General features: G+C 39.9%; 1 protein-coding gene across 1 annotated transcript; it reads right to left on the bottom strand.

Moving 5' to 3' along the window:
- Positions 1-506: 506 nt before the first annotated feature.
- On the bottom strand, positions 507-21,760 carry STMND1 (stathmin domain containing 1). The gene is made up of 5 exons (XM_045846990.1): positions 21,680-21,760; positions 14,338-14,518; positions 10,473-10,624; positions 1,396-1,527; positions 507-788 (listed from the first exon to the last, which is right to left on the bottom strand). The coding sequence occupies exons 1-5, from the start codon at positions 21,758-21,760 to the stop codon at positions 507-509; spliced, it is 828 nt and encodes a 275-aa protein (XP_045702946.1).
- Positions 21,761-23,694: the final 1,934 nt, after the last annotated feature.

The raw sequence follows: 23,694 nt of genomic DNA, 5'->3' as shown, positions 1-23,694 counted from the left end.
CCCCAGGGCTGCCTCAGAGCCATGCTGTTTTCACAGCTGTGTTGTATCACAGTTGAACTGTTTTGCACTGAATAAAGTTTCCTTCTTCACTGCACCCTAAAACAGGGATTTGTGTTGGCATTGTATTTGTACCAACGACCATCAGTTGATAAGATCCATGAAATTTGTCTTAAAGGGTGCTCAGAGGGGATGGACACAGCTTAGGGGCAGGAGTGAAAAAGCAAGGTCTCATTTGGCACAAATACATTGATGTAAACTGGGAGGTACTCATAAAGATATATTCACAATATTTAAAGCCACAATGAAAGAGAATGCCAACTTTTAATATTGAAGGTAGTCGAATCTCTCTCTCTTTTTTTAGGTAGCATAGGCATTACCCATTTAATTTACTTAACTAACTTCCAGTCCATGGGATCAAGCAGTCCAAGAAAAAGATAAGATATACTAAGCATGTCACGGCTGGGGAGAATGGATGTCTTTTCAAAGAATTCACATAAAATGGCTCATTAGAATATGTCATCTTCTTGGTTGTAGGACATGTCTGACTCCACGACACCAATACCTTCATAACCGTAGTTTCTGTCATTTGAGGTTGCGTCACTTTTGCTCTTCTTCCTTTTCAACAGCTTTCCTCCCTGGAGATCTGATGGTTCAAACACGGCAGAACCCACATGGTTAAGTCCTTTGGCAAATGGAACCTCAGCCCCACCTGGTTCAGTTGAATCTGAGAGATTGACTGGGGACAAAAGTCGGTCACTCTGTATCCTTTTTCTTTTTTCTTCTTTCATCTGAAAAGCAGTATTAAAGAGTGAAGAGGAGTCCAAATAATGCTCTCCAAGTCTTCATTAACATTGCTTGTATTTAACATTTATGGCTTCTCAGTTTCATGATTCAACAAAGCTAAGTGATTTAACAAAGCTAAGTTGAGGAATTACTGTTGAAGAGGAAAGATACACTCCCTAGCCTCATGGACCTCCTAGTTTAGTTGGAAAATCCCAGAAGAGAGAAGGAAATGAAGGCTGTCAGAGTGATGGGGACCACGAGTGCAGATGCTGCAGGAACTGATCCTCCCCTCAGATCCTACCCTCCACCCCCACACCTCCCCTCACCTCTAACCTCAATACAGTTTTTCTTTTCTTCCTATGAAGAAAACCCCACACTTCATTCTGAGAACTGGATATTGCTTTCTTAGGCTGTATGGATGAAACTAATTCAACTAACTTCAAGATATTGCCTTATTCCTTCACAGAACACATTAAAAAATAAATATACAGTATAAGAAACATACTTAACATGAAAATAATTAATAATAAATCCATGCAATTTGTCTAAAGCCTGTTGATAGGGAAGGCTCACCTCAGCAGGTAGACCTGCCCCCCGCCCCAGCTCAGGTACCTTCCTGCGCTCTGCCGCTGCCTGCATCCTCTCCTCCAGGTCCTTCCTTGTGAAATCCTTTACTTCCTTCTTGATCTTGAGTTTTTCCAGCCTGGCTGGTGGCTTTCTCAGTGGCTTCTCAGTCGTGTCCACCTGGAGGAAGACACTTTTTAAACGGAGAAACAAATGTATTTATTGGCAGAAAAGAGAAGGTAAAATAAATGTGGTGTAAAACATGAATCCTAGAACTGTGAACTTTCCAGTGTCAGATTTAGGAAAAAAAACAAAACAAAACATGAAAACTGGTAACAACAGAACTGAGACCTAAAGGAAAAAAACCTATTAGGTGCTGAAAAAAATAAAACAGGCTCAAAAAAGGAAGGAAGGAAGGAAAGAAGGAAGAAAGAAGGGAGGGAGGAAGGATATACTGAAACAGGGCAAGGGCTCAGGAGAAGGTAAAACACTTGAGAATAAACACAAGATAGAAAAAGGTGGCAGATGAGCAATAAATTTGTGATTCAAGGTAAAAAGTTAAACCTGGTGACTTTATAATATGCTACAAGCCGCAATGACTCTCATTTGGAATCCAGGTTAGTGTTCAGTAGTTCTGGTGTTGTCCTGGGAGAACTAACCACTCCTGAGCAGCAGCTCTGCGCTGGGTTTTGCTTTGCTACTTTACAAATGTTTACATGACAGCAGGAAAACCATCTCATTTCATATGATTGACAAATTTTAAACAGTTCAAAGCAGTAATAATGACTTTGTGGTTATAATTTTTTTAAGATTTTATTTATGTTATTTTTTGACAGAGGGGAAGCGGGGGAGAAAGAGAGGGAGAGAAACATCAATATGTGGTTGCCTCTCGTGTGCCCCCTACTGGAGACCTGACCTGGCCCGCAACCCAGGCATGTGGCTTGATTTGGAATCAAACTGGTGACCCTTTGTTCCCCAGGACAGTGCTCAATCCACTGAGCCACACCAGCCAGGGCTGGTTATAATTTCTAATTGCAAAAAAAGGTAAAATTCTTGTGCAGGATTTATCAAGAAAATTTTCACATATTTTTAAAATTAGACTTTTTAAGTAATATATATCAATTATGAAAAATTAAAATGATACTCAAATAATCTCCTAATACTCTGTTTGGCCATCTGGCCCTGATCATGAACCACTTTAATGCACATCTGTAATGTTTAATCAAACATAAATGGGATGATACCAGAGACACTGTTCTGTAATTTGCTTTCTTCACTTAATTTAATATGAACATCTATCCACCTCACTATACATAGATTTATTATAACTGGGAAGGTCTTAATGAACTCCAAGCCTTCATTATAAAACAAATTGAATATTATTTTAGATAATTTCTCTAAAGATGTTTAAAGACAAAAGAGATATTGATATCCATTGTAATATTTAAAAGACTGTCTCTCACCAGACTGCGAAACTGTAAGTACCAAGAAAATAAATCAAAAAGAGACAATGAAGCACAGGAGAAAAGGGCACGGGAGGGATCCGTATGGTGCGCAGAAAAACCTGGGTTTGCAGGCTGAGTCAGCCATTCAATTCTGTGACACTTGCCTTCCTCCTTTCTAAAATTGGTTTAATAATACTTTTGCATGGGATTGTTTTTCTTTTTTTTTTAAAAAAAGGGGAGTAGATGGTAGCCACTCAGTAAATGACAATTACTTTGCATTTGGTGAAAGCAGCGATGTTTTTCAAAGACAGCACATAGAATCATAACTAGTATGTATCATTTGTCACTAAACAGAGGAAAGAGAGTTGGAATCACAGGAGCCAACGGTCAGGGGCCTGGGCTTTAACCCCTGGCCCACCACTAATATGATGTGACCCGAGACAGGGCACCTTTTCTCTTTGCACTCAGTTTCCTCAAAGGTAAAAAGAGTGAGGTGACTGGTGACAGCTAAGCTTCCTTGTAGCTTTAAGATCTGATTCTTGGAAAGCCTTTAAAAGGGAAAATATGTGTCGAAATTTTGGCTCAGTTACATCCTTGAGACAGTTTTATGTAGTGAGTTGTTCATTAAAAAACAAACAACTGGGGTGTTTGTCCAAGAAACTCCCCCTCCCCCATCATTGTATTATTTTTATGACAATTGGCTTGTAGGCTTCCTACTGACAAAAGCCATCTCCTGAAAAAGGAATGTATTTGTTATGGAGGCTCAACTAGACATACAGTGAAATCAGTATGAAAACAGGTTTTTAGGGGAGTTTACTCATAGAGGACTAAAAGAAGATGGAATGGTAATCCAGGATCCTACAAAAGAAGGTTCAATCAGGCTTTACATAGGAGTCTGAACCTTGACTAAAATGATTAGATTGGTAGTTCTGAGAGAATTTCCTGTTTGGGTGGACTTTTCTTGTGGCTTTATCCCAAAATGATGCCTATAAAATCATCTACTTCCTCCCCATTTTGGAAGTTAATTCTACCTGTGCAACCCACATCCTTTCCTGAGTAAAGTATTGCAAGATTTGAGGAAAGATATCTGTATTCTTTACTACTGGATATTACGAAGTCAGAACTTATCAACTATTGGTACTTTAAAATGATAAAAAGGATCACATTGTACTTAGAGAGGTGCTACCCACAGAAACACTAAAAAAACCCCCAATTTTAAAACCTATCGAAGTTACTAGTTCCATCATTTTAAGAACACCATGGGAACACTGCCACACCCTAAGATGCCATGATAAAACTTGGGTCTTTTTTCCAGACAACCTACATATATATATATATATGTATGTATGTATGTATGTATGTATGTATGTATGTATATGTGTGTGTGCATGTATATGTATATGTGTATATGTATACATAGGTATGTATATATACACATACACACATATATGTATATATGTATATATGTATATATATTTACTAATAGTAATATATTATATAATATGTTATATACACATTATATATTATATATAATATATTATAATATAATATTATATATATATATAACTTCTTGCATCCACTGTGTATTCCTCAGAGCTTCCCTAATTAACTATAGACCTACAGATGAACCTACCTTGGCTAAGCCCCCTTACCGGAGTCCGGTGCACAGAGGGAGATCTGGCATTCCTGCCCTGTCACTGTTAGACCTCCTGGGGAGGCTGGTCTGAGTGTTAACTGGTGTTTACCCAGTAACTTCCTCCTCAACAGACTCCCCATGAGGTTCAACAAATAATGTGACTTTAATGTAATGTGAACAAACTCCCCATCTGCACAGAAGGTCACCAAACACAGAAGTTACGGGGCAGGGGATAAACCTTGAGCAGACAGGAGGAATCAAAAGAGTCTTATGTAGGGAGACTGAGGGCACCCTAAGAGACAGGGAAAAATAAGTTAGGAATACAAACACCTAACTTGGTTAATACTTATGTGAATAAATGATAGCCAATGACATCTATCTCAAGAGATTCGTCCCAGTCCTTACACATATTTACCTGTGTGCACAAAACCAATTCACATTTCTAGTACAGCCACTTACATCTCATTAGAATGTTTCAAAATATACTGATTCATGGTGCCTGATATTTAGCTTCTTAATATTATATTTTTCCCATACCATTATATTCTCTCTGAGAGAATGTAACATCTACTAGTATGAATGTGCCTGAAAGCAGGGCATTACAGAATTGTGAAAAAGATGGAAGGGGGCCCTGTGGTGGGCTCAGATACTGCCATGGACTTCTAGAGAGAGACTGGCTCACGGGGGCATCCCTGAGTCAGAGCATGAACGAAAAACCCTTACTTTTCAGCAGCCTTTATTACATGTCGCTCCAAATGTAACTCAATTAAAGGCAACAACCTGGCTAAGAAGGGGGCAGATTTATATCTAAAACACCCTTGTATTTAAATATACTATTGGACTGACTAAGGAGTCTTGTTTTTAATGTATCCTCACATCTATTACTCTGTTTGGTTCCCCATAATATTTACAAGGTTTTTTTAAAGTAATTAAGGAATAGTGTTTACATGTGTGGTTGAATGAAGTTAGTACACTGTAGTAACTGTAAACATTAACATCTCTTTTGCCCATACTCTTTTTGTTTCCCTTTACTCTGGCTTGTTTTTCAGCATATTTTATTATCTATTTTTGTTCCTAAAATATTTTTAAATTTAGGTAGTTCAAAGTATTCTTTAATAATATTTCTATTCTTAATATGGTTCTCCTTTCAGAATTTTAAGTTTAATTCCCACCTTTTACAGTGTCCTTATAACTTTTCTTAAAATGTATAAGACACCTGCTGTCTGACATACTTAAGTGCTCAACTACACCTGAATTGAAAGAAATTTTGCCTGTGACAATGAGCAATTACATCTCTCCTTCATTTCCACATGGTTCCTGAGCATAATCTTAGTCTTACACCAGATAATATGTTATATTTTCAGGAATACTTTAGAATTCTCTTTCACAATAAAATGGGGGATTTCACTGTAACGCTCCCCAGCTTTATGATGAACGTGAAGGCTTCATATATTGACATGTTTGCTGAAACTTCAGGACAGTGGTTCTCCATCTGGGCTGTCCATGGGAATCACGTGGGAGCTTTCAAACTACCACAGCTGGGGCCCAGCCCCAGCCACGAGGCCCAGGTGGAGCCTGGGCACTGGGAGCTCCTGGGTGATTCAAACGTGCACCCAGGTTAAGGACTCCTGCACTAGGCAACAAAAGGCACAGCTGTGTGGTACTGCAGGCCTCTTGCGAATCTGGTTTATGTTGGGGTATCTTGGCCCAGTTCCAAAGCAAACACAAGACAAAACAAAACCTTCCACAAAATACAAAAGAACTGTGTTACTCCTGCCTGCTTCTGCAGTCCTGTCACATTTACATCCTTTGGAGAACACTCCAGCTATGCTCCTGACAGCATCCCCTCTCTGTAGAGGATGAAAACAGCCTTCATCTTTGGCGCATTTAATGATGTTATGAAAATCGTGCCCATAGTTTTTATTCTTTTGTTTAAAGAGACATCTCTTTCATAATGCAGCTTATATTAATTAACTTTGTGGGTGCCCTTGCAAGGCCAGAGTCTGAACTCACTCATCCTTGGTAGCTGAATCACTGGAAAATGTTTTAATGTTATTCCCATTGGCATTAGCATCAAGGTTCCACAGCATTTCCCAAAACAAGGCATTGCTTAGATACTCAGTGTTTCCAAAATCTGTCCTCTTCTAGATTACTCTCCTGCCTTTTCCTTTTAACAACCTTTTTCTTTCTGACCATCCCCACATGCCAGAGACTCAGCTACAGCTAGAAAAACCTCTCCCCTCTATGTCCATATTAAAGGCACATAGTTTTTAATATTTTCAAACAAGGTACTCCAAAGTGCCTTGTATCATACCACTGTACAAATGTAAATTGTCATTATGTTGGCATTATTTTTTCCATTATATGGTCCATTTTCACCGACTCCTTTCCCCTATATCTTCTTATTATTGGTAGCCAGATAATATCATTCATAAGATTTAGCAATCTCCTTTTTTTCCACCCAAATACTTTCTTCAGGACTTATTTTCCTTCTTCCAAAGAAAATTCCACTTTAGATTTTATTGATGAGTTTTCAGCATTTCCTAAGCAGAAAAGGAAATTATCTTTATTCAAACACTAAGTGACTTGCTCTAGGTGGCAAACTTGATTTAAATAAAGCACATTTTTATCCTGAGTTGACTGTTTTCCCTATAATACAAGAGACATTGATATGATTTCTGATCTCTATTTCCACCATTTCTGTCTCTTTTTTCTTTCCCCTTGGGTTTCTTTTCTTTGTTATTTCCTCTTTTATCTTCTTCCTTCTGCCTATGCTTTAGGTACTGCCTCTGTGTGTGGGCTTTAAAAAAAGGAAGCAAAACAAAACTTGCTATCCTCGTCACGAATTTACACAGAACTTATTAAAAAATTAAGACCTCCATGCTTTCAGTCTACGTAGGTAAACATAGTTCACCTCCTTGAACAACCACATCAAAATTACAGTTAAATTATAGAACAACCATCACTCAGAGCCATCAGAAATCAAGTTGAATGGAAGTCTGACAACTATGGAATTAAAGAAACCACATCCATCCAGACTGGTAGGAATGGTAGAGATGCAGAATGGGCTGATCCTATACCCATGAGTGATGGATCAAAACTCAGGAAGGATGTTTTAGGAGCGATGGGTCCCATCCCCATACCAGGACCCCAGTTCAGGGTTCCAGTGCCAGAAATATAAATCCCCATAACTTCTAGCTGCAAAAACTAGAGGGGATTGAGTTAGTGGAGGAAACTTCAGGAGTCCCAAGCAGTTTCCCTTAAAGAACCCATGCATGGACTTACTCAGACTCACTCCCTCTGAACTCCAGCACCAGGTTAGCAGCTTGAAAGGCACTAGTGGCATACAGGGAGGAACTGAAGTGTCTGGCATCAAGGCAAGAGCTGGGAGACAGCTTTCTCCCAGACAGAAAGGCAGGCAGAGGCCATTGCCCTTTTTCTGGGTGCTCTCCCGACAGAACCAGCGAGCTGGCAGGCGGGTGCTATATCTGAGACTCCATCAACTTGGCTAGCACTGTTTGCGCTGTCCTGGAGATCCCCAGAGGCTTTGTCCTACCCAACTTACAGTTGTTAATCATGACTTTTCCATATGAATGGCTGATCTTGGCTCATGCTTCACAACTTCCTAAATCTTATCACAAAAGCAACAGTAGGCCTCAGTGAACCCCTAGTCCCCATGCCTCTAGCTAAGTGGCACCAGGCTAGCCACTTGTAGCAGCCAGCCTAGATTCACAGCTTGGCTTCACCTGGATATCACCAAGCCAAGCACAAGTAGCAGCCATCTCAGATTGTTTATAGCTCATGTGGGATGGCTCCAGGCAAAACACAGGTGGCCTGTAACACCAGGGAAACCCCAGGGCCTGTGCACCCAGTGGGCAGCTACAGACCATGTTGGAGCACCACCACCCTATCCCTACACAGCTGATCCTTCACAGAGAGCAAAGGTTGGTGGTCTGTGGTCATAGCCAATCATTGCGGCAGATTGGCCTGGGCAAATCCCTCCCATTGACCTGCCAACAGCAATCAAGGCTCCACTACAAGAGGAGGGCGTACTTAGCACTCATGAAGGGCTCACCTCAAGTACACAGTTTGGATGATAGGGGAGACTGTGTCACTGGACCCTACAGGACACCTAGTACATTAGGCCATGCCACCAAGACAGGGAGTCATAGTAGCTCTACTAAGTATATAAAAACAAACACAGGAGGGCTGTCAAAATGAAGAAACAAAGAAACAAGGCCCAAATGAAAGAACAGATCAAAACTCCAGAAAAAAAACAGCTAAACAAAGTGGAGATAAGCAATCTATCAGACGCAGAGTTTCCAAACACTGGTTACAAGGATGCCCAAGGAACTCAGTGGGGACCTCAGCAGCGTAAAAAAGACTTGGTCAGAAATGAAGGATACACTAATTGAAATAAAGAACAATTTACAGGGAAAAAACAGTAGAGGGGATAAAGCTGAGAATCAAATCAATAATTTAGAACATAATGAAACAAAAAACAACCAGTCAGAATGACAAGAAGAAAAAAGAATCCAAAAAAAACAAGGGTAGGTAAGCAGTCTCTGGGACAACTTCAAGAGGTTCAACATTCACATCATACAGGTGCCAAAAGGAGAATAGAAAGAACAAGAAATTGAAAATGTATTTGAAAAAATAATGAAAGAAAACTTCCCTAATTTGGTGAAGGATATAGACATGCAAGTCCAGGAAGCACAGAGAGTCCCAAATAAGGTGGATGCAAAGAGGCCCACTCCAAAACACATCATAATTAAAATGCCAAAGGTTAAAGATAAAGAGAGAATCTTAAAAGGAGCAAGAGAAAAGCAGTTAGTTACTTACATGGGAGTTCCCATAAGACTGTCAGCTGATTTCTCAAAACAAACTTTGCAGGCTAGAAGGGATTGGCAAGAATATCTGAAGTCATGAAAAACGGGGACCTACAACCAAAATTGTTCTACCCAGCATAGATATCATATAGAATTGAAGGGCAGATAAAGAGTTTCCCAGACAAGAAAAAAACTAAAGGAATTCATCATCACCAAACTATTTATTTTGTTAAATGTTAAAGAAACTTATTTAAGAAAAAGATCAAAACTATGAACAATAAAAGCAAAAAATACAAATCTGTCAACCATTGAATCTAAAAAAGAGACTAAGCAAACAAGAAGAACAGAGACAAAATCATGGATACTGAGAGCATTTTGATGGTTGCCAGATGGGAATGGAGTGTAGGGGAAAAGGTGAAGAGGTAAAGGGATTAAGAAGTACAAATAGGTAGTTACAGAATAGCCATGGGGATGTAAAGTACAGTATAGGAAATGGAGTAGCTAAAGAATTTATATATGTAACTCATGGTCATGAAATGGAGTGGGGATTACGTGAGGGAGTTAGGGGTTCTGAGTGGAGGGGGGCAAAGAGGGAAAACTGGAACAACTTTAATAGCATAATCAATAAAATGTAATTAAAAATATTAAGACTTCAAGACTTTGGCCACAGTAAATTAGAATTAGAATAAATATATTGATCACACTAAGAAAAAGCAATGATAGATCAGTCAAGATGAATCAATGAAGAAAGATAAGTGTGAAATGATTTCTATATTTATTTCCTCATATTTAACCTCATAGTATGTATATAAATATATAAGCATATCTGTTTCAGCTTTGGCATTTAGGCCTATTTTCTTATTGATTAAGTCAGAGTTCAGTTTTATATTTACAGTTTCTAGTACATAGGCAATGCATAACAAAAATTGATGAAAGAATGAGGCATGTTATTCAATGGGGCTTATCGTGTCTCAAATTTGGTAAAACCCAAGATGTGTTTTGCTGGATTCATTAATCATTAATGATTAGGGCAATTCTGAGTCTGTAGAGATGGATGGTGTGCAGAGAGGTGACAGAATTTATGGGAGAAAAACTGGCTTAGATAAATGCTGTCTGCATTGTGACTTTAAAATGCATATGCCAGAAATAACTTGTGATCAATTATATTAGATCTATTTTTAACTATAAGCTAATGTTAATTACAAAATTACTTGCCATGATATTGTACGATTCTCCATTTCTAGATACTTTGCTGTGGCTTTGTATTATTCCTTGAACAATTAATTCCTCTAGGATGTCTGATGACTTTTGTCGCTCTCGATTCTGTGGAGGTTGGGGTTTATGGATTAATCCATTGTTTGCTAAGTCTTCCAAGGGAAAAGAAACAAGAAAGCAAAATTTAAGCTTGAAGATATTGTCAATCAAATGCTAAATGGATGCCATTTAAGTCTTGCTTCTTAATTAAATCTTACACTCAATACTCTTACCTAAATACCTGTTTCTACTATAAACCTTTGAATCCTTTGAAATTCAAATTCTTAATGTTCTAATAGAGGATACATGTCAACATAATACACTGTTTACTAAGCAGACCCCATATTAACTTAACAAAAAGTCTTTCACATGCTGCCAGGTGCTACTTTTTTGTTGTAACAACACTTGTATACTTGGGTACAACTGCATGGGTTCTCCGTACTAATTATGAAGCTAAACCACAGCTAAGAATGAGATATTCTTTCGGTGACTCTTCTGAGTTGCAGTTGGTTACTATGCTTTGTATACAAAGGATAAACACTGTGGTGTTGCCAAGAGACTTCTACTTCTGCAACCTTGAGTTTACAATTACACCATCTGCTAAATCTATGTTAAGTAAAAATAGGCCTTTTTGAAAAGAGTTTTTGAACTAAATCAGGATTGGAGTCAAGTGATATCAGCTAAATTTTTATTAGTGACTCTAAAAATGGCACTGAAACAGTTTATAGAGGAACCTTTATAAACTGTCCTGAAAGACCTCCCCCATTACAAATCACTCAATTATATAAGTGAGCAAGGAAGCATCCATTTTAAAAACTTCATATTGTAAGATAACAATGCAAAGGGAGGTCATCAGAAACAAGCTCTCTTCTATTCTGTAATCATCAGGAAGTCTGTGGGGTAACCAAATCCATTCCTTCCAGTGGATAGAGTCTTTTCATGAAAATTTCTGAAGCAGCACTATATTAAGCACTTAATATATTTTATAACATCTGAGTCAAATATAACCTCTGTAAAAGAGGTATTATTATCCCTATTTTACAAAGAAACAACCTTATACAAGAGAGACTAACTAACTTGCTTAAGGTGGCAAGGGTAGTGAGCAAATTAACTAGGATTTGCACCCAAGTGTGACCTCAACAGCTGAGTTCTTCACCACCTCACTGCACTCTTCCCACTGACACCAAATGCATGGCTCCCACTGGCCACGGTCCACTTCTCTCTCAGGACATTTCTATTAAAAATGTCATTATGGACACCTGTCACACAATACAATTATTTTAACCATTTTGATCCATTCTTTTCTCCATCTACTGGAGTATTTGTCTTGACATTTACAGTAGCTAATCTACATAGAAATCTTTGGACTACATCAGTCATTTTGGCTAATTTTCATAATTTCTGGGATATTGAAGCATATTAGAGAAATGTTTAGAAATAACATTGTACTTCTTTTTAATTATAAACATAATATTATCATAAACTTGGAAATATTGAAAATAATAAAAAGATAGTAAAAATGTCCATTCTCTTACTATCAGATATCATCATTTTTAATATATAAAACTTTATTTTTATAAATGTACCATCACATTGAACATGTAGTTTCATTTCGTATGCAGTGAAATGTTTACATTAACATTTTCTCCTGCCTTTAGAAGTTCTTCACAAGCATAAGTATGGAAAGTGATGTCTTCCAAGAAAACGTGGGTGAATTTATCTTTAACCATGGTGTAAAGAAGGGCTTTCTACCTGGCTCAAAATCCAGATTTGATAAAAGAAAAAAAACTGATAAATTTTACTACATTGAAAACTTTGCAAGTCCAAAACTAAACCTCACAGTAAAAGTCAAATGTAGATATCATGTACCCCCAGCTGTGATGTGCTAGACAGGGATACAATATAATTTTTGGTATTCTTGCTAAAAATGCATCATCTGGACTTAATCATGAGAAATATAAGACAAACCCAAACTGAGCACATTCTACAAAATAAATGGTCTGTATCTCCAAATATATCAAGGTTATGAAATACAAAGAAAAGACAAGGGAATGTTCCAGATCAGAGGAGACTACGGCCACATGGCAGCTAAATTAAACATGTGATCCTGAATTAGCTCTTGAACCAGAAGTTTATTTATAAAAGGCATTTGTGAGACAATTGACAACATCTGAATGTGGCCTTTGGATGAGATAATAGTACTGCATCAGTGGCGATTTCCTGACTCAGATCCTTGTCATGGGATTTTGCAAAGCATGTCCTTGTTTCTATGGAATACATGCTGGCTTATTTAGGAGGAAACTATCATTATGTCTGTAACTTACTCTCAGAGAAAATATACTTGTATAGAGAGAGGGAGAGAGGGAGGGGGGATAGAGAGAGGGGGAAGACTATGAAAGTGCAACTGTGGTACAATGTTAACATTTGGGGAACCTGGGTAAAAGAATATAGGCATTCTGTGTTTCTGTCTGCCACTTTTCTTCAATCTAAAATTATTCAAAATAAGAAGTTTTTCTTCCAAAAGGAAATATTTGGGAAATAGGAGTGTGAAATTTGAAATTTTTAACAAATATACTCTGCAGCAAGCAGAGGTGAAATTGGGTAGAGAAAAATATAAAGCTCAGGACACTAATTCTTTTTCATTCTGTGATAAGAGCTTTCTTAAAACTAATTTACACTTCGTTTTGGAAACATCTGCTTTGGTAGCTCACTCCCTCCCCAAGCTGGTCTCTTGTAGCACTGTCCTCACCACGCCCCACCGCCGCCCCCATGGTCCTCCCCATCCTGCTTTCAACAGTGTAGGGCTGACGGGGCTGACGGGGGCTGACTGTCCCAGGGCACACCCAGGTCCCTGTCCACCTGGCAATCTGTAGTTTGTTAACATCATAGATAGCGAGCATTCGTGCTGCACTGTGGGAGGCATTCCCATCAACGGAATTTGCGGAGAGAAAAAATTCAACACACACACAGACGGAGAGGCCGCTTGGCGCTGCATCCCTTCTCCTGCCTCATTCTCAGAGACCACGTCTGCACCAGCCGGAAGCACAAGTCAAGGGTGAATACGAAATTTGTGACAACCTGAGTTGCACGAGAGTCCAAGAAAAAAAAAATCTCATTTATAACCTTTACATTTTCTCATTCTAACTTGTACCTAGGGAAGAATCTACAGTGATGAAGAATTAAATGAAAGCCTTTGCCCCAATAAAAGACAGTAGTTTTCCTTGAGGTCTGGTAAGTTCAATTGGTTTCAAAGGCTGATAAAATATAAATAAGAGCTTTTATATCAACCCAAGGGGGTAAAGGGAGTGAAAACATGCCATAAGAAAAATATTTGGAAGCACATAGTTTCAAGGGGCACACTAGGTCATAATTACTTTTATGCTTTTGAAAGATTCTTTCATTGTACATTTACTGGTACTTTGGATGGGAAGAAACCAGGGAAACAGTTTGATGCTGGTTTTGTTTTATTTTTTCAAACATAGAAATTCCCCTTGGAAAAATGTTAACATAGTGGGAATGTAAAGGAATTTAACCAAAGCCCATGTAACTTCTATTCTTAAGTCCTATTTCCAGCCACCAATGAGGCTTAGTTAAGGGGGGAAAAAGATGGTTTAATTACTGCATGAGCAGGAGAGTAATAGTTAGCATTATTTACTCACACAATGAAGGCCTAAGGCTAAATTCTAATGTCTTAGAGAAGGGACCTTGACATTTAGAACATTCCCTGGCCCACAAAGCTGCGGCAAAGGGACCACCAAACACATATTATGAAACATATTTGGAGAAGACGTATTTTATGGAGATTAACACGAGTCGGGGCTTTTACCTAAATTTATTCTTCTGTTTCTTCCATTAGGAGATGGGGAACTTTCTGGAATGGTTCCGGGTAAGCTTTCCAACTGGACCTGCTTTTCCCGGCTTTCGGGGCTGCCCACAGAGTCCTTGCACAGCGCAGCCTCTGGCTGGGGTCTTCGGTTCTCCCCGGAATGAATCACACCCACATCCGCCTGTGAAAAGGGAATCGTTTTGGAGAGTCAAGATTCTTAGAAAATGGTTTCTCAGAAAATGAAGACAATGTCACAAGATTGGCTTTGTGGAAGTTTAGCTAGCTAGTATCTTTGGTAGGCGGAATAGTACCCAGTGGCCTACAGATGCTACCTTACTTGGCAGAAAGGACTTCACAGGTGTGATTAAATTAAAAACCTTCAGATGGTAAGATTAGCCTGGACTGTCCAGGTGGAGACTAAATGTATTCACAGGGTCCTTAAGGGAGGGAGGCAAAGGGCAATTTCACTATGGAGGAGGAGGTGATGTGACAAAGGAAGCAGAGGACACTTTATAAGATGCCACAGTCCTGGTGATGAAGACGGGGAAGGGCCACTGGCCAAAGAATGTAGGGAATGCAGCCCTAAAAGCTGGAAAGGCAAGGAAATGTCCCTCCACAGAGCCTCTGAAAGAAATCAGCCTTGCTAACCTCTGGACTTTTACCCCAGTGAGACTGATTCTGTACTTCTGACCTCCAATACTGTGAGAATACAATTATGTTGTTTTAAGCCATAAATTTATGTTAATTTGTTAGAGTAGCAATGGAAAACTAATACACAGTTGACCCTTGAACAACAGGGGTTTGAACTGTGTGGATCTATTTATACACATAATTTTTTCAATAAATACAGTCAGCCCTGTCTGTACCCATGGGTTTTGCATTTGTGGGTTCAACCAAACATGGATCAAAAACAGTTTTTTTAATTTGCAGTTGGGAATGTGCACATTTGGAAGGCTGGTTCTATGCATTCTTTGGCCCCATTTCACATAAGGGACTTGAGTATCCTCAGATTTTAGTATCTGCGGTGTGTGTGTGTTGGGGGGCGGGGGGGTGGTAGGGATTGTTGTCCTGGAACCAATCCTTCATGGATACCAAGGGACAGCACATAAAATTGGGGGGAATTAAAAGTTATACACAGATTTTCGACTGCAAGAGGTATTGGTTCCCCTAACCCCTGTGTTGCTCAAGGGTTGACTGTGATATCAGATATGAATCAGGTACAAGCTGTTTGCTGAGCATTCTGAAAGATACAAAAATTAACAAGTTCATAATCATCAAGTATAAAAAATAAAGATACTGCTGTTAAAAATTTTTTTAAATTTAGTTCTCATGAGAGGATTTGTTTATTGATTTTAGAGAGAGGAAAGCAAACACTGATGTGAAAGAGAAACATCAATCAGTTTGCCTTTGGTACGAACCTGAACCTAGGTATGTGTCCTGATGGGGAATCTTTATGGGATATTCCAATTAAGTGAGCCACCTGGCAGGGTTAAAAAATTTTTTAATGGGACTAACTTCATTGTTTTTGCTGATTAAAAAAGTAATACAGAGGCCTAAAAGTGATTAGTAATATTTAATGGTGTAAAGCAATTATTGTCTGTTTGCATTGTAGCACATTATGTAATCATGTCGCATCTCAGTGAACCGGATTCTTGTGAAGGCCACCAGGTTGTTTCAACTTTTCAATGTAACAAACAGTGCTGGCATAGTGTCTGCGCATATGCACCAGCCTGAGTTCACCCACTCACCCACGAGGAAGAATTCCTAGACGTGGACCTGTCAACACGTGTGTCCAGAGGGCCCTCTGTAAATCCTACACTGACTTGCAGTCCCACCTTCTGCTTTTGAGGATGTCTGTTTCCTCATATCACAACTCCACTGCTTGTTAATAGGTCAAAGCACAGTGTGAAAAGGGGCCGTGTGTGATTTAGTAAACCACTGACTTAAAAATGCTGGTTGGTGTTAATGTTCAATAGTACTATAGCAAAAGTAGAAAAGTAAGAAAAAGCTAAATTAATTCAATTGATAGAACTGGCATTTATTTTTAGAAATATATATTAAGTACTAAATATGTTCAGGAAAACTTTTCTCGTATCTCCTCTAATGCCACATCCCCTCTTGCCCAGTGTTGGCTCTTCTTTCATTGCTTGGTTTGCAACTTTCCCACTTCTGGTTCATTAGGAGCTTCTAGATGTTATCAGCCAACCTCTTCTCTTATCTAAGACACATACCAGAGGAAGCCTCTTCAGTATTCTCAGAAGAGATTAAGAACATGAGCATCTTCTGCAGAATATTGCCTTCTGGCTATTCTTATTTATGTCTATGACTTTGAGTTTCTCACCCAAAAGATGCTCTTCTCCCCTGAGTCTTTGAGGGGCGTCAGGATTCCACCGCCCCCCCCAACTCCTGCACTTTGCAGCACAGCCCTGATATACCGGCACAAGTTTGTATCTTTTGGGGAGTAGCAAAATGAATGAATTTACTAATGAATGAATTTCTAACGAGCAAAGAGGAAAGGTCATTTTAGAAGGAAAAGCACACACAAACATGAAACAATATTGTGTGTCCACAAACTTGAATTGAACCTGAATTATGCCATCATAGCAGAAACAGACTGAAATAGAAAGTGGCAGATGCTGAGGTGGGAAAGAGAAGTCTTTTGTGACAAGTAAAAGAGTTTGATTTTATTTTGAATGCAACAGTAATCCTTTGTAGGACTGTCATATGTGGAAATAAAATAAACCATCAGTTGTGTTTTTTAGAAAGCTCACTCTTGAGATAGTGCAATGGCAAGAATTCAAGGAAGGAACAAAGCAGGGCAGCCAGTTACAATTGTCGGGTTAGTGTCCAGGTCAGAAGTGATTAAACACCAGCTAGGACAGCGTCAATAAAAATGAGGAAAAGCGGTGGGCTCAGAAATATTAGAAAGGTAGATAACAGAGCTCAGAGAATTTTAGTTTGAAGGACAGGGTCCCTTCTGGCTCTGAATTAGGACTCTAGAACTAAAGAGAAAACATCCCTTTATAAAACAGGAAAACAATAAAACATAGGACACTAGCATGAAACACCTGATATTTTTACAATAAAAATCAGACAAATTTCGTAAAACTGAAGGCTATTTGACTACTTTCTAGATGCACTCCCACAGGTGAAGTCCCTCAGAGGCTAAGGAGAAAGCGCAATAGCTAGGCATGGCTCCACCCCGCTCAGGTTCTCTGAGTGCAGGGAAGGGACTCTCCCAAGTTCTGACTGCACACAGCTCCTTATCACCGAGCTTATGTAACATGATCATTCCAGCTAAACCAGCAGCAAGTTTATTGTACTGAGGATTAATTAGTCCTGTGGCTCAGGACTACATGGGAAACTAGGGAAAAAATCAACCGACTGAACAAAGTAAGCAGACGAAAACTCCACAGATCAGAAATAAGAATTGAAAGCCTGAGAGCCCCTATGTGCCTTTCTCCTCCTCCCGCCATCTGTCTTTCTTCACAGACACCGTTACTGCCATCCAGCCCCTGTAGAATAAACCCACTGGGAAAAGTCTTTACAAATAACATGTGACATGTTATTATATTGTTATGTAATGACTATTATTACATCAGACAGGGTCTCCTTTTCCTTTGTCATGTATAACATACATGCAGGGTGGGGCAAAAGTAGGTTTACAGTTGTGAGCATGCAAAACAGTGTATTCTTGTATTATTATTTATTATTGTATTATTTTCCATATGAACAACTGTGAATCTGATGTTGCCCCACCCTGTGTATATCAGTTCTGCTTCATTGTTGTTACTCACGATGAAGGAAAAGGAGAGCCCACCTACTGCTAATCTTTCCGGGGTTCTCAGTTACTGCTGAATGTGAAGACCGCAGTGAGCATTCTTTCCCCTCTTCCCAGATGGACTATCAAAACCCAGTGTCTGCAGTGATAGTAAGACAGATATTTTCACAAGTTCATTTTGTTTGCAGATCTCTCTTTTATTGAATTAGTGAAGTACTAAATAACACACAGGGATTAATTTTGCCCTCTCACATTTCCCACTGGAGAACTTAAAAAATTTAACTGACTTAACAATAACAACAATAAACAAAATGCCCACATTGGAGCTGAGAGCAAATCAGGATATTTTCAGTCTAAAAGGTGTCTTTTCACAAACATATTCTGATTGGAAGAGATTTAAATGTGACAACCCTGAATGACAGACCTCCTAATTGTTTCATGGAAGTGACTAATCCAAGCTTTAGCAAGGAGTTTTACCCACTTACACTTACTTGTATACAATCTGCCTTCAAGCTCCGTGAGTGGCCAAAACTTCAACTGTAGCAGATGAAACACAATCTTTCAGCATAAAATAATATATATCAGCCTGCAGTAGCCACAGCAGAAATTTAAGATTTTTCTCTTTTGAAAACTGAGAATGTCTTTTAAATATCTGATCTATGTGCAACCCATTTTGGAAATCTTAACCCAATTTCATAATCTAGATTTGGGAGTAGATATATTTTAAAGACTAGAGATATTTACTAATTAAATAGACCTATGCCTCTCAGCCATATGTCTAAAATAGTTTTCTTGTTCTTCCTGTGCATGCTGCATTTCTATTTCCACACCAGTAAGTCTATCTGCAGTGGGACTGGGGGAGGCACAGGAAGGGGGGTGAAAGGTTTTATCTTTTTCCTTGAGATGAAGTTGTAGCAGAAGAACAGACTCAATGCCTTTCTACATTTCGTGTCAATTTTATTTTGTACTTCATTGTCTTGGTGAAAAAATTTGATCAATTTCACACAACATTGAAAAACTGAGAATGCCAAGCTGAGGGCTATGCATAAGAACAATCAACATTCCAAAAGGGTACTGACTTAACTGTAGACAGGGCTGGGTTTTGTTTGGTCTAGGTTGTCCGCAGGTGTCATATGTTTTCTGAAGCTTTTGGGAAACAAATTTTCCAAACAGCTTGGAGGGCATCATTTGTCAAAGCTCCCTGGAGCATAAACCTTCTTAAATTGCATTATTGGCAGATACAGTTTATAAATATATTTGTCCACACACATAGAGGAAGAGTTTGTTCTTCAAAATTTATTTTTTTCTAGTTTACTCTAATGAATGAAATAATAAATGGTAACTCTCCAAAAAAGTCAGAAATACGTCCGTCCTTCTAAAAATTGGACTTTATATCTGTCCTTCTAAAAATTGGACTTTAGAAAGTATTTAGTCCCATTAACTGACAATAAACAAGAATTTTCTCATCAAATATTAGGGGAGAGTATGAAGGATCCCTGGAGTCTATTCCAGTATAGCCTGTCCCTTTTTATAACAAGCAGAAACTTTGAATTAATCACATAGAAAGAGATTTCCCCAAAGAAGAAAAGTTTCCCATCATTTCTTATTATGCATTTTATTGCAGTGATTTCTCACCACTTTAGACTAAGGTAAGGTGAAGAAAAAGTCTACAGGCAGATCTCAAGAAGTTTGATTCAGAATATTTTACAATTGTGCCACCAAGGAACATAAATATTTCATGCAAGCAAACATGTTCATCTGATTTTAAAGACACTGCTGAACTACTGAACTCACAGCCCCAGGAATTTATGAAGGTAGTGGAAGCAGTACTGTTCTGATAGCAAGTGTTTAACTAGTAATTATACCTTTCCCAGATCTGATTTCCAAAGTCAAGTGCTTGGGGTGGGGAAAGAGAGATATATGCATGAGTTGACTTTGAATCTATTTTCGGGTTATTTTAATACTGAATTTCTCCTTGCTGACTGTCCTTAGTCTGGTTATGTACTAGGAGAGAGGCAGGCACTAAGGAATGGGAGGGGCTCGGGAGGACATTTTGTTTTCTGTTGCTTTTGGAGAGAGAGGAAAGGAGAAACACTGATGTGAGAGAGTAGCATTGATTGGTTGCCTCCTGGATGGATACTCCCAAACCAAAGACAAAACTGCACAGACAGGAACCAAATCGGCAATCTGGCATGTGACCTTGCTGGGAATGCAATTACAGCCTTTCAGTTATGGGCTGACGCCCCAACCAACTGAGCCGCACCAGGCAGGGCATAGCATTGCAAGTTCTTGGCTGGCTGATGGGAAAGTCCATGAGTGATAGGGACCGGAGAGAAGAGGATGGTATTAGAGAGATTAGTAGGACCAAATGTCAAGAGTTTTGCACACCTCAGAAACTTTTTTTAGGAAGGTAGGCAGCAGTATGGAAGGCAGACTGGTTAGAATGATGACAGGAGAGGCAGACAGACCCAGAAGGAGGTCGCTGGGCCCTACAAGCAGGCAGTGGCAGCTGGCGTGGAAAGCAGGTGTTTTCTGCTGAACTCCCCCAGGGCAGTAGGTGCTAAGCTTGAGTCTCTGCCTTTACTAGACTCTGGTTTGTTTTTTGACTCCACGAGCCAAGCAGATGTGCCTAACACAGAGTAGGTGTTGTAACTGATACTGGAGAGTGTCTTGCACATCACCTGTGGATAGGTGTGTGCCCTTTAAACTGTAGTTCCAAAAATGACCTTTAGGAAAGGTGACAGGATGGGCTTAAGTCAGACCATCTCAATCTATTATCAGTGTTCTCTTTCATTCTTAAAAGCATCCTGCTTTTGATGATAAATTTTATGGTAACATTAACTTTGGGGAACCCCTCTCCAGGAGACTCTTGTGGGTTCCTAGTTCTGTTTGTGGAATCTTGAACGTGGTGAGGATGGGGAGAAATCATGGACCTCATTTCTGCTTGGACCAAACTGTCCCTCCATTCCCCACCCTGGAAAAAATTCCCCTGTAGGTCTCCAGAAGAATTAAGGAAGACGCTACCTTGAGGGAGAGTGGAAAGAGTATTGGAATGACTTTTGAAGATTAGACTCTTTCTCCAGCTCTGCACTCCAAACCAGCTGTGCAGCCTTGGGCAAGTTGTCTACTTCTCTGGGCCTCGGGGGCCCTCAAGAGGCAAGGGAGCTCTCTTCCAGCTCTAAGTAATTGCCAAAGGACCCACTGTCTGGAAGCCAATAATACATGGCAGGTCCCAGATGCTCTCACCTGTCCCTGAGAATCATCTTCAACCCCAGCTCTGTACACAACGCACCACTCCTCCCGTTATTCCTGCCTCTGCCTCTGCCCTGGGGTGACATCACTTTTGCTAGCTCTTGAAACAAAAGACTCTCAGAGCTGGTCCTGTAGCAGCAAGGATCCTGGATAAAACAGCAGTCAAACACTGCTGTTGGATAAAGTTGGTTCCAAGCCGCGCCCCCTACATACAAGCCATCCACTGTGAGCCCCACTGACCCTGCTCAGACCCACTCCAGCCTCCCCCACTCATGGCAAAGGTTTTTATACTTGTTTTGTCTGTTTTACCTTGAATCCCTCTTCCCAGCCCCTCCTGGGCGTGGGGACGAATCTCTGTTTCTCAGCAGGCTGGGAAGGTCCACAGCCCATCCTGCTCGCTGCGCGCTGCGCGCTCCTCCTCTGACCCGGCTCTGCCGTGTGCCCCTCGCGCTCTCACAGCCGCGGCCCTGCCTGGACCCCAGGGCCCCGCGTCCTGCACCTGCGCCCCAGCGCCTCTCCCGCCTCCAGCAAGGAAAGGTTCGGCAGGAGGCACTGACACCTGGGCAGTTGCCGGGAACTGTTGCCACAATAAACCGAATCACCAGACCCTGGGACTTTTGTAACCGAGAACCAGAAGATCGGAGGCGTCTAATTCACAACTGGGATGCAGATTACAGCCCTCTCCAAAGCGAAGTGAGGGGAAGACCCGCTGCTGGCCGTGTGAAAGTACCGTAGTCATAAGCATCCTGCATGAACTTCTATCCTCCTTTCTGAGGCACAGTGGCATTCACCCCCACCTCCAGTGCCTGGGCCACGCACTCCATTTCTTGGCTTTTGTGCTTCGGACTCCGTGGGGACTGATTATGAAAAGGCAAGTTAGGAGTCAGGTGGGCGGAAGCAGCTCTTGAGGACCGGTGGGAAGTGAAGGCGCCCTGGACAGCACTGGACGGCGGTATCAGGATGGCCACCGGAGAGGACGGTCACACAACCAGAGATCCAGATATTTAGGATCATAAACATCTCAGCAGCCGAGAAACGGGTCATACAAATCATTTTTATGGAAGATGTATTTTATGAGCAGTTAGGAAAGAGCATGGATATGCCTATTTCTTTAAGAGAATTAAATTAAAACGGTGTAATGCTTCAAAAAAGGCAGGCCAGGCAGACTGCTCAAATGAGCAACATTTTTTCTCTTTATTCTATTTTCAATTAATTTTTACTTTCGAAAATTAGAAACAAAATACTTTCGATTTACAGATCGTGGAGCAACCGCTTATTTTACAGGCTGCAAACTTGGGCTCAGAGAGACTGAGTGACTTAGATGGGGAGGCGGAGTCGGGGGCGGACCGGTTACTGAGGAATTTGGGAAGAAGAACCAGGTGGCCTGACTCAGTCCCTCCAGGTGTCCACCCAGAAAAATACCAGTAAGAATTCTTGGAAATGTGACACTGTTGGATCATTCCAGGGCAATTAATGGTCAGCTCTATTATAAGAAGTGGATTATTTACTTTGTAGTATTTAAAATCATTTTCACTCTCCTTATTGCTCAGATGATGTTGTGTGCCAATTGTTCTTTACTAAAATTGAAAAAGAAGAAAGACGAAATTCAAGAGGAAATATGAAAATCAAAGCATTATAATTATTGAACAGCGAGCATTAAAATTTTGTGACTGAAGAGTTGAAAGAAAGCTCAGTAGTGTTTGGAGAGTATCTCTGAAAAACTTAACTCAAGGTATATTAAGTCACATGAAATGTTCCAACTGGAAACTGGAAATTTTTCAACTAGAATAATCCAACGCAGAAGACACCTATAAAACGTTGTTGAGATGGTTTAATGAAAGTTTGTAAGATGAACTATATGAGTAAGGTACTGCAGATAACCTCCCCCACCTTTTAAGGCAATCTGTGAACAGAGGTTTGCTGGGCATCCCTGTGAATAAATGGGGTGGTACCCAACTGTATTGTACAGGTACCTTTGGAAGCACACTCTGACTACAGTCCAAAGTCATGGAAATGCCTTTTTCCAGGGATGGGCTAGTGCCTGCTCATGCTGCCTCATGAACGCTGATTGAGTAGAATATTTGGACCTGGTCATTAAACACAGCCATTATTAAAATTTAGATTATATAAACTTACAATTACATGAGTTCTATTAAAAACAAAGGCACCAAATACAACTCATTAGTTTCTAAATATTTTATTACAGCTTACTATATCATATTTTTTAGTTTTTTAGGTCTGTTGTATCTGTAGAGTGGAAACGTCACATCATGGTGTGCTGCTCTGTTATCTCTCTCCAAGTCCATGTTCAGTGACATCATATG

This window comes from Phyllostomus hastatus, unplaced genomic scaffold (genome assembly GCF_019186645.2).
Source record: "Phyllostomus hastatus isolate PE091 unplaced genomic scaffold, TTU_PhHast_1.1 phas_contig_524, whole genome shotgun sequence".
In the NCBI taxonomy this organism is placed as follows: Eukaryota; Metazoa; Chordata; class Mammalia; order Chiroptera; family Phyllostomidae; genus Phyllostomus; species Phyllostomus hastatus.
Note: the sequence above shows the minus strand (reverse complement) of the source record. Positions and strands in the feature narration are given on the sequence as shown.

Excerpts from the sequence above, each read along its gene's own strand:
- STMND1 (XM_045846990.1), bottom strand. The coding sequence starts at position 21,760 with ATGGGCTGTGGACCTTCCCAGCCTGCTGAGAAACAGAGATTCGTCCCC. Across the intron at positions 14,519-21,679 it reads GCTGGGAAGAGGGATTCAAG|GCGGATGTGGGTGTGATTCA; the intron begins GTAAAACAGACA and ends CCCTTTTCACAG. Across the intron at positions 789-1,395 it reads CAGCGGCAGAGCGCAGGAAG|ATGAAAGAAGAAAAAAGAAA; the intron begins GTACCTGAGCTG and ends ACTGCTTTTCAG.